Consider the following 11,741-nt stretch of genomic DNA (forward strand, 5'->3'; position numbering starts at 1 on the left):
CAGCAGTTTCTTTCTTTGCCCTTTTAAAAGCCTTCATGGAGTCATTGTTCTTTGACATATCTACAAATATAGAAATAGCTACAACAAAGAGTTACGGTCACAAATAAGAGGAAGAAAAAATTAAGAAACAAGTATAAGAGACAAGTCAGACAAGTACCCAAAATAGTCCGAACCAAGGATGGGTCATTCAAAAACCTTTTTGTATCAAGATGGGGGTGGTTTCCCCCATAGATCCTCAAGAACAACAACAAAGGCATGCTCAACATCATCAAGCATCTCCCAGGTATAGTGAGATACTCTCACATCCCTCTGCCACTCCAGAGGGAAAGAAGGCTCATCATTTTCATCAAGAAAAAAGGGCGGGCCCCCTCGACAGCACGAACCTTAAAGAAGTAATTCTTGATGTCCTTAAAGGACTCATTATACATAGCAAAAACTTTATGGCCCTGGGCGGACCTGAAGGAGACCCAGGAATCTTTCTTTTTTAAAGAACCACCAGGCTTGGCGGAAACAAACAAATAAAGGAAAAGAGTCTGGGAAGGTGTTACATCTAATTCACGGTAGAGAAGTTGAAAAATTTTAATAAAACCCCAGGAATTAGGGTGAAGCTAGGATGGGGCAATATTACACGACCACAACAGGTCGGTCTCGAAAGCAGTAAAAGGAAAAGTAACGTTCAACTGGCTAAAGAAGTATTCATAGGCATAGAAGAAGGGACGCTCTCTCTCAATAGAAGTCGGAAAACAAACTCTCTCATCAGAATCAGGAGCAACAAGCTCGTAATCCTCCTCACGGGCATTGTTACCACAAATCCTATGGCGCTTCCTCAGCTCTGTGCAAAACTCAGCATCCATAACAGAAACACACAACAAAACAAGGGAGTCTAACCAATCGGACATCCCCTCGGGAACTTTGGAAGACATCTCTACAATGTTATTGCGAGAAGACATGAGGCCAACTAACCCTACAAGTAAGAAAAGAAGATGGGGTTACCACAAACATCTCGGACAAAGGGAGAAAACAACTCGGTCAATACTTCTCAGGCGATGGAATAAAGAAAAGGAAAACCCCAAGACTCAAACAAAAGTCCTGCGGCATCCTTTGGAGGCAGTAACAAAGCAAGGTTTCCAGAAATCAATCTACAAGCTTACATCCCAGCATGTCTCAAAAAGAAATTCAAAAAACAGCAAACACCTTTCTTCAAGGAGAAATACAAAAATCGTTACATTCTACCAAACACGCCAAGCAGAGACCATTAAAGATGCAACCTTTTCTCAAGATCAGACAAAAAGCAAATCTCCAAACCAAGCGAGGAATAGACGCAGATGTTTTATCAAGTATCAGGCAGAAAAAAAACACAAGCGACAATAAAACCCTAGAAAGCCTCAACGGAAAAGCCAAGAGAATGCATAAAAGAAAGACAGGAAAAACATGTTACAGTGACAAGCAAATACAAGACCTCGAAAAGATTCAAACTTTCAGACATGCAAAATCAAAGCTTCACCAAAAATTGAAAACGAAGCTACAAGAAAGCCAGCACTTACCTGGAAAAGAGCAGCAAGCTTCAAGGAAATTAAAGATAGAGACGAAATCTGGGACGCCCTCTCACAAGCAAAAACGCGAACAAAAGCAATGTCGCAGAAGAGAAAACGCGAAAACCACAAAAACTCCAAGAGAAAGCAGAAGCGCAAACGAAAGAACAGAAAGCAAAGAGAACAGAGAAAAGAAGTTACGAAAAGGCTAAAGGAGAGAAACCGTTTCTGGATTTTCAAAATCAAAGTAAAAGAGCCAAAGGGAAATGGGGCAATTAATGCTCAAATTAAAGAAGGCATTAAACCCTCGCACGTTCCCAAAAAAGTGCCGATATAAAAGCGCGCGTCTTTTAGAAGAAACGTTCTACATTCAAAGCTGCTACAAAGGAGTCAACAAAATGCTTGAGTTCGGCTTCACCAAAGACAGACCGAAGTCAAAGACTCGATCTCAAAAGAAGACTGAGCTCAAGCAGGGGTACTGTTCATATCCTGGGTCGAGTTGTCCAACCCGGGATGTTCTACAGACAAAGCGACCGACCTCTTCAGGTCAGGACAATCCGACCTCTTCTCAAAGAACTCGGCCAAGTCACGAGAAAGCCCAAACAAAGGGCCCAAATAGAGGAACACGTCCCAGATACTAAGGCAGCCCAAGCCTACAAGAGAAGGGCGGTTTCCTTGAAGATAAGATGACCTCACTTGAAGATAAGATAAAGATAAGATAAGATAACTAACTTATCTTATCCACAGGAGGCCACATCTCACCATTATAAATACACTGGAGCACCCAGGTATAACTCAGATTCTGATCCTACTCAATACCTGCTTAATAACCTTGCTAACTTAAGCATCGGAGTCCCTTGCAGGTACCCCCCACCCTCCGGGGACGAAGGATCAGCAGCACTTTCAGTCCCACAAGTCGGACACACCAGCTCCGGCCGCTATACACCTGCCAGACACGTCGGCTCCGACCAACACAGAAGATCTCGACCGAGATCGACCTATAGTTTCAGGTAACCCCCGGAACAGGTATCAATATTTGGTAGTGGATATGGGTCTTTAGGACATGCCTTGTTCAGATCGGTGTAGTCGACGCACATCCTCCACTTGCCGTTTTGCTTTTTAACCAGCACCACATTTGCGAGCCACGCCAGATACTTGACCTCTTTAATGAAGCTGGCTTCTAGAAGGGCTTGTACTTGTTCTTCCACCACTTGGGCCCGCTCTTATCCGAGCTTTCGTCTTCTTTGTTGAACAGGTCGCGACCCGAGGTACACTGACAATTTATGTGACATGAAATTGGGATCTATCCCTGGCATGTCAGAGGCTTTCCGAGCGAAGAGGTCGTAATTTTCTTGTAGGAGTCTTATAAGTTCCTGCTTCAGATCTTCTTTCAGGCTGGTTCCTATGTTGGTATTTTTTCCTTCCTCTTTCCCGACCTGTACTTCCTCAGTTTTTCCCCCAGGTTGTGGTCACAAGTCTTCCCTAGCTCTGACTCCTCCGAGCTCAATGGTGTGAACCTCCTTGCCTTTTTCTCTTAGGTTCAGGCTTTCATTATAGCACTTCTTCGCCAGTTTCTGATCTCCCCTGATGGTTGTTATTCCTCTGACGTTGGAAATTTCATGCAAAAGTGGGGGGGTAGACACCACTGCTCTGAGCCGATTTAGGGTTGTCCTACCTATTAAAGCATTATAGGCTGATCCCACATCGACGACTATGAAGTCGATGCTCACATAGTCGTCGCTCAGAGTTTTGGATTTTGCCCCCTTTTCAAAAGTTGTGTGTAGGGGGATGAATCCTAGTGGCTTTATTGGTGTGTCCCCCAGCCCATACAGTGTATCAGGATAAGCTCTTAACTCCTTTTTATCCAGTCCCAAGTTATCAAATGTCGGTTTGAACAGGATGTCGGCTGAGCTTCCTTGATCCACCAGGGTTCTGTATAGGTGGGTATTTGCAAGGATCATAGTTATCACAACTGGATCATCATGTCCAGGGATGATGCCTTGCCCATCTTCTTTAGTGAAAGAGGTGGTAGGAAGGTCGGGAGCTTCGCCCCTGACTTGGTAGACTTTCTTCAAGTGTCTCTTGCGAGATGATTTTGTGAGGCCGCCTCCACGGAATCCCCCCGAGATCATATGTATATGTCTTTCCGGGGTCTGTGGTGGTGGATCTCTTCGGTCCTCGTCATCTCATTTTCTCTTGCCGTGATAATCCGACCTTTCCATGAGATATTTGTCCAGCCGACCTTCTCTGGCCAGCTTTTCTATCACATTTTTAAGGTCGTAACAATCATTTGTTGAGTGACCATACAGTTTATGGTACTCACAGTAGTCGCCACGACTCCCCCCCTTTTTTATTTTTGATGGGCCTAGGGGGAGGTAGTCTTTCAGTATGTCAAATTTTCCTGTAGACATCAACTAGGGAAACTCATAGAGGAGTATAGGAGTGGTATCTCCTAGGCCTTTCAGGGCCGACTTCCTTTTTTTCTTGAGCTCTCTCTTTCTCTTTTGGTGAGTGAGAGTGCCCAAGTCGCCAACTTGGCTCTCGAAACCTGGCATTTTCCTCCATATTGATGTACTTCTCAGCTCTTTCTTGTACATCACTCAAGGAGGTCGGGTGCCTTTTTGAGATAGACTGGGAGAAGGGGCCTTCTCGAAGTCCATTTACCAAGCCCATAATCACTACCTCTGTGGGCAGGTCTTGAATCTCCAAACACGCTTTATTGAACCTTTCCATGTAATCCCTCAAAGGTTTGCCAACCTCCTGTTTTACACCCAAGAGGCTCGGTGCATGCTTTACCTTATCCTTTTGGATAGAGAACCGCATGAGGAACTTCTGTGAGAGGTCATCGAAACTAGTGACTGACCTTGGAGGGAGGCTGTCGAACCACTTCATCGCTGCTTTGGTAAGAGTTGTCGGAAAAGCTTTGCAGCGAGTGGCATCAGAAGCGTCAGCCAAGTACATCTGACTTTTGAAATTGCTTAAATGATGCTTTGGATCAGTGGTTCCGTCGTAGAGGTCCATATCAGGGCTTCTGAAATTCCTTGGAACTTTGCCCTCATAATGTCCTCGCTAAATGGATCCTCTCCTCCTAAGGGAGAATCTTCTCGGTTGCTGCGAGAACTTCGACTTTTAAGAGCGGACTCCAGCCTTAAGAGCTTTTCTTCTATCTCTTTTCGTCGCTCAATCTCGTTCCTCAAGTTTCTCTCAGCCTCTCGCTGTCGCTCCAGCTCTTGCTCTAACTGTTCCAGGCACCCTTCATGGAACAATCCCATGAAATTAGCTACATGGGGTTGTCCCTCCTTTCCTGATTCGTGCCCTTTAGAGGAGTTTACCTTCGGGTCCTTGACTCCTGAAGTGCGTTCTTTATGCTGGTTGGTCACTCCTTGATGAGTGGCCATATCCCCGTCATGGTTTCTAACATCTTGATTCTCTTGCTCAAAATCAGATGCTGTGTTTCCGTCTTCGTGTAAATCGTCCGCCATCACTGGTCGATCTCTCGAGTACCCAGCAACGGCACCAATGTTACGTTGGATAACTGAAGATTAGTGGGTTGGACTCGTTGGGTTGGCCCAATCATCTGAAGGAGGAAGCCTCCGACTAGGTTCGCATCAAGAAGCCTCCGTCCGACTTGTGTGTATGAAAGAATGGGGGGTGGTACCTGTAAAGACACTCTGATGTCTAAGTTAGCACAGGGTTTGAGCAGGTTTTAGAGTATTGGCACTTAGAGATACCTGAGGGGTGTCAGTGTATTTATAGTGGTGAACCAATAACCACCGTTGGAGTAGTTCCACCTTTTAAGGAGGATAACCGTCCCTTTATCTTAGGGAAGTTGAGATATGGCTCCTGGAAGTGGGTTGAAAGATTTTAGGGGCAGTTACTTATTCGAATAAGTGTTATCTGCCAGCTAATCTTTGCTCCCAACGTCCTTAGGGTGGAGTCTATGTCGAATTCGACTTCTTTTGATGAGGTCGGTGAGTAGCAAAGTCCAATCTAGGGATTGGGCCTTTTGGGTTTATTTGAGCTTGGGCCTTAGTGTTGGGTGAAGGTATGAACAGTATCTATCTATGAGTGTATGTTGTGTTATATATATGGTAACTTTTTGATACCTCGTTCAACCTTGAAGCTACGATAAGGTTGTATTTGTTAAACACGTTTGAGAGGATAAAAGTGCGTTTAAATACTTTGAACGTTGTTCTTTGATGTTTGGCAACTTTTCTTCTCTGAACGCCGACGTGATTTTGCATCCCAAAAGTCCGTTCACTAGAAGCAAGAAATTATAGCTTCTGCGTTTAGGTTTGTTGCTAGTCATTATTAGTTTTTTCCATAATTTTTTTAAATAAAAAATATTGAGAGTATTAAAATAATTATTCTAATTTTTGTGCACTATTTATTATTCTAATTTTTTAAAATATGTATTATTGTTCCTTTTAAAAATGATAAATTAAATAAAAAATTAATTATAAATAATAATAAAAATATAACTAATAAAAAGTTAGAACCTAAAATAATAATAAAAATAAGATTATTAGGAGTACTTAAAAAGAGTACTAAAATATGTTATTTTATATATTATTTTTAATTTATTAAATAAATATTAATTTTACAATAAAAAATACTTAAAAATTGTCAATTTTTATATGTTATTTTTAATTTTATAAATAAATATTCATTTTTATTATAATAGTAAAAAATTATAATATACTAAAATGGAGTACTATAAAAAAATACTATATAAAAAATATTTAAAAAAGTATAAAAAATTAAATATACTTAAAAAAATAATATTATAATTTAATATTATATTTTTTAGTAATTAATTAATTATTTATCTAAAAGTGATTTTAACTAATATTATTCAAATAATATTTATTTTATCAAAATCAATTTTAGTAAAAATTGCCAAACATAAATCATGTTGATACAAACTCACTTCTACCCAAAATCAATTCTATAAAATAACTTTTATTCAAACTCCAGTTTGACCAACGTAAATATAAACACACACTAAGTTAAATTATATATAGTAAGAACATCATACATCACAAAAAATTAATTAAATTATCTAGACTAGCTAATTTTATACCTTCATACTTTCATATAACTGTAATTATATAGAATAATATTAGAAAGAGGGACAATAATTTAATATTAATACTTTTATATATATATAATATTTGTAATTATATATTTATTATATTTAAAATTATTCATTTATTTTATAAATAATTAAAGAATGCAAAATAAAAAACTTTGAATATTAAAAAAATAAAAATAAATAACTATGACTACCTTTGTCTCCCTAATTTTAGTTCCCAAACATTTTGGTTATGCAAAATATATTATTGCAATGACAGTTATAACTATTACTTTGTATCGATACAATTAAGTTGTAAATGAGATAGATCGAATATTAGTGGGCAACGATGATTATTATTTAACAAACATTAGAGAATCCAATGAAAGATCACGTTATCATATATCATAAAAGTTCAAAATCCATATGTAACATCACATTACCTAACCAAATTAATGAACTTTAGTTATGTCAACGAACTCCTTCATAATAATGTACCTGTTCAGTTTCTTCTTTTCCGTTTTCTTCCTAAAAAAATTACACACCTAGCTACATTCATGTGTTTTGGTGGGTACGTTGAATGCCCTAATTAAATTAAGAGAACAAGTATAAATTAATTCATATTTTACATATATAAAGTCTAAGAGTGGGAAATCTGAGGAGCACTTGGATTACTTTTGGTAGATATAATCTTCTTCAAGAGATTGTGGATTATTGTTTTGTTTTATTTGGAAGTCACTTTTAATATGTATATTATTAACTAAAGAGCTTAATCATTATATGCAACAAAAGGTGGACATAAAAAATCATAATATTAATAATTAAATAATGTGTAGTTTGTAATTTTTTTTTAAAAATGAGAAATTATTAAATCAAACATCTTTGCCACTACTACAATAATATATAATTAGATGTTTGTGTAATTTTACCCTAACTTGGCATGCAAATTAAATATTTAATTAAATCTATATATTAATATTGGTCATATATGTGTTATATATGCTTTAATTTAGATTGGTCGCTTTCAACTTTAACTTGTATAGTAATTAACGGGCGAAGAAGTGAAAAAGTCAGTGCCCCATTCACCCACTCAATTCAAAGATATGATATTAAGTCACTGCTTAGGATTCCTTGACTGAGGAAAGAAGCAATATCTCAGATTTGGTGAGCTTCCACAGCTATACGATGGATGGGGTACCTCTTTTATGATGTTATTATCACACACAACCAGTGAACTACTCATCTTTTGTCTAAGTTTTCAAACTACATACATTAACCCACATTAAAGGTTTTTACCATGAAAGTCTAATGATACTCGCCATATATTTGTCATCTTACCGCATCTCACGCGCGCACGTAAAAGTTTTTTTTTTTTTTGAATTTGTGAATTTTTATATAAATTTTTTTATTTGTCTTATACTAAAATTTTTCTTTTAAAATCAACAAGAATTGATATCTAAATATTTAAATTATAAAAATTTTGATATTATATTATAATTTATATCTCGTATAAACTTAAACTGATAGAAAAAATTATATAAATAATTATATTTTTAACATATTTAATGGGTTTAATTCTAATCTTATAAATCGGGTAAAAAATCTAAACAAGTCAAAGAGAGATCAATTTGACACAAATAAGCCAAAGCAAAATCTGATTCATCAATCAACCAACTGACATTTCTATATAGTTTGAACCAAATAGGTTCGAACTCACTTTGCACATAATTCGAACCAAATAGGTTCGAATTACACGTATAGACCAAAGCAACATAATTCGAACCAAATTGGTTCGAACCATAACTTGATAATTCGAACCTAATAGGTTCGAATTACACTGAGCATATATTTACCAAGTAATTCGAAATATGTTGGTTCGAATTAGTAAGAATTCGTTCCAGCAAGCAATTTAAGTTACGAATATAGAATCTGCATCATGTCTTAATAAGACTCGTACAGTTATTTTTGCCAATGTTTATTAGACATACATTTCGTTTAAAACTGCAGTGACAAAACATATTCAATAACTAAAAATCCATTCAAAGTACATCGCACTAACGTTAACAAATTTTATCAGTCACCAACTACAAGTAAGAAAACCGATAACAGTGGAATCTAAACGCGAAATTGAAATAACAAAAGTACCAAAGCCACCAATACACCTAATCATGCCCCCGTGTGTGCTCTGCTCCTCCGAGCTGTGGGCAACTCCGACATGTGTGGCCGGGCTGTCGACAAAGCCCACATCTCTTTGGTCGGTTTGGATCTGCCTCGTCCATATTAGTCTGTATCCGAGTGGACCTGGGACGACCCTCTCTCGCATGCCTCTTATTGGGGTCAGGGATGACAGTCGGCCTGTCATATGGTGGCCAGAAACCCTCTGGAATGGGAGGTGTGAAACCCATCTGACACACACTGAAGACCGAACTAAGACGATACACCTGGTGGACGTAAGGCTCCCATGTAAGCCGTGAGTAGGCACAGCATGCCAGTGCGTAGGGACAAGGGAAATGAAGTGCCTGGAAGTATCCGCAGTCACATGTGTGAGATGCAAGCGAGACTCTGTAGGTACCCAGTGAGAAAGAACCAGTCGGAGTTGTCTCTGCGACGGTGAACTCGGAGTTATCCCTGTCGTACACAGTAACCGTGAAGCACCTAGCCGTCTTCAAGTTGGCCTCTATACACTTCACCAAGTGCTGACTAAATTGTTGTCCGGTTCCCATCTGCGCCTCAGCCTCCCTCCCTTTGCGAACAAATAATTCGGCCAACCTTCCGTATGTTGCCTTCACTAGGGAGCACACAGGAAGGTTTGTGACACCCTTGAGGATCGAGTTCACACATTCAGATATATTTGTCGTCATGTGTCTGAATCTACGCCCCTCATCACAATGCTGTATCCACAAGGAATACTCAATCCGGTTAGCCGAGTCACACATCGCCGGGTCTTCGGACCTAAGAATATCAAACCAGTAGTGGAACTCGACCTCGGTCTTAGTGTACATCGCATTCACAAGTAGCCTCCTTGCGTCTTTGCCCTTGAAGGTGAGGGCGAAATTTTCCGCAACATGTCGAATGCAGAATGCCCGGTATGCAGACGGAGGTAACCAGCCTCCGTCAGGAGCCTCAAGGGCGGCCTTGATGCCGTTATGCTTGTCCGAGATAACCAGCAGACCCAGCTGCGGTGTGACATGCTCACGCAGGTGGGAGAGAAAGAAGGACCACGACTCAGCATTCTCACCCTCGACTAATGCGAAGGCAACAGGGAGTATGTTGGAGATCCCGTCCTGTGCAATCGCGACAAGCAACGTTCCCCCATACTTGCCATACAGATGGGTGCCATCAATACTAACTAGGGGCTTGCAATGACGGAATGCCTCGATACATGGTGGAAAGGTCCAGAATAGTCTGTGAAAGTAAGCTCGAGACTCGTCCAAATGTCCACCGACACGAACAGGGCTCGTCCTTAGCACTGCAACAGTACCAGGCATCGTCAATCGGACACCTAACACCCACCTTGGGAGCTCATTGTACGACTCATCCCAGTCACCATAGATGAGAGCAACAGCCTTCTGCTTCGCCAACCAGACCCTCTTGTAAGTCGGCCTAAACCCAAAGTGTGCGGCGGTGGCATTTAGGAGCACCTTGATGCTGACGGATGCATCATCCCTAACCATTGGCATAATGAATGCCGATATCACATGGTAATCCAAACTCCTGTGGTCGCTGAAAATAGAGGTGGCGAGACAAGTATGCGGTCCGTTGTAACGTTTGACCTCCCAAATCCCCTTGCGCTGTCGGAGACTGAGCCGAATCAACCATGTGCACCCATTGCCGAACTCAGAACACTTGCCCACATACCGGCGATAGTCAGACTCCACGACCTTGTACTGTACCCCTCGTCGGATGCTGTAAGTCTTGACACTTAACAGGGCCTCTTTTTTATCCAGAAATTGCTGACCAACCTGAAACTATGTCAGACCTGCAGACCTTTCAGCATCTCTAGCGCCAAATCCAGCCGGCTGCCTAGCAACCCCCTCTTGCCTCATGGCATCCAAGTCCAAAGAGGAAAAATGTGGAGGGTACTGCTGCGTGCCGGAGCTAGAACCACCGCCCACCACAGCAGGATCACTTGCTCCAACATCATCGCCACTGTCATCAGCAATCATATCCGGCTCGACATCATCGTCCTCTGGATCATCCAAGAATCCATCTCCAACACAAGCCGGTGCAGCACACTGTAAAGATGTCGGCAGATACTCCCCTTGTCCGACCTCGTCGCCTACACTGTCGTGGAGATCAACAGCGAACGAAGGGGAGGCGACAGGTTGGACGGGTGGCTCGTACGCAGGGACGGAGGAAGATGCAACGGCAGGTCTGGAGCTAGAACCGGCAACCGTGGCTAAAGTGGTGGTATTCCAGTTCGAAACTCCCGAGCTGGACACCGCGTCAACCAACTTTGCCAACAGTTTTGGTGTCCTCACCTCTGGAAACTGCCGGCGACAATGAAACATGACCTGCAAGTCCTCATCACTCCCGATCGTGAAACAATCGTACTTTACGGTGTTCTGGAGCACCATGATTGGAAATCGATAAAAAAACTTCTTAACCCGTTTCACACCTTCCAGACCAAGTTTCAGCAGTACAGAGCTAACAAGGTCCTCATACCTCGTCGTAGGCGTGACGATAATACATAGAGAATCCTTATCAGTGAACTTCACACCGGAACGAATTTTCTTCTTAATGGATCCTCTGTGGTGAACCAACACTGTGAAACTCTCCTCACTAGCCATGTAAACCACCTCTAATGATAGCAACTAACGTTCAGACCATATATATACAGCGCTGGTCCTCACTAATTCGAACCATTCTAGTACGAAATATGCTCAGTGTAATTCAAACCTATTAGGTTCGAATCAAGTTATGGTTCGAACCAGTTTGGTTCGAATTATGTTGCTTTGGTTTATACGTGTAATTCGAACCTATTTGGTTCAAATTATGTGCAAAGTGAGTTCGAACCTATTTGGTTCGAACTATATAGAAATGTCCGTTGGTTAATTGATGAATCAGATTTTGCTTTGACTTATTTGTGTCAAATTGATCTCCCTTTGGCTCGTTTAGATTTTTTACCCTTATAA

At 40.7% G+C, this 11,741-nt stretch overlaps 2 protein-coding genes across 2 annotated transcripts; both read right to left on the reverse strand.

The window, feature by feature from the left end:
* Positions 1–3,001: 3,001 nt before the first annotated feature.
* LOC140177109 (uncharacterized) lies at positions 3,002–3,664 on the reverse strand. Its single transcript, XM_072209653.1, has one exon. The coding sequence runs from the start codon at positions 3,662–3,664 to the stop codon at positions 3,002–3,004; it is 663 nt and encodes a 220-aa protein (XP_072065754.1).
* A 5,104-nt stretch (positions 3,665–8,768) lies between these two features.
* Positions 8,769–10,094, reverse strand: LOC112726850 (uncharacterized). Its single transcript, XM_025776392.1, has 2 exons — positions 9,957–10,094; positions 8,769–9,890 (listed from the first exon to the last, which is right to left on the reverse strand). Exons 1-2 carry the CDS (start codon positions 10,092–10,094, stop codon positions 8,769–8,771), a joined length of 1,260 nt encoding a protein of 419 aa, XP_025632177.1.
* Between the last annotated feature and the right edge of the window lie 1,647 nt (positions 10,095–11,741).

Source organism: Arachis hypogaea, chromosome 2 (assembly GCF_003086295.3).
Source record: "Arachis hypogaea cultivar Tifrunner chromosome 2, arahy.Tifrunner.gnm2.J5K5, whole genome shotgun sequence".
NCBI classification, from domain to species: Eukaryota; Viridiplantae; Streptophyta; class Magnoliopsida; order Fabales; family Fabaceae; genus Arachis; species Arachis hypogaea.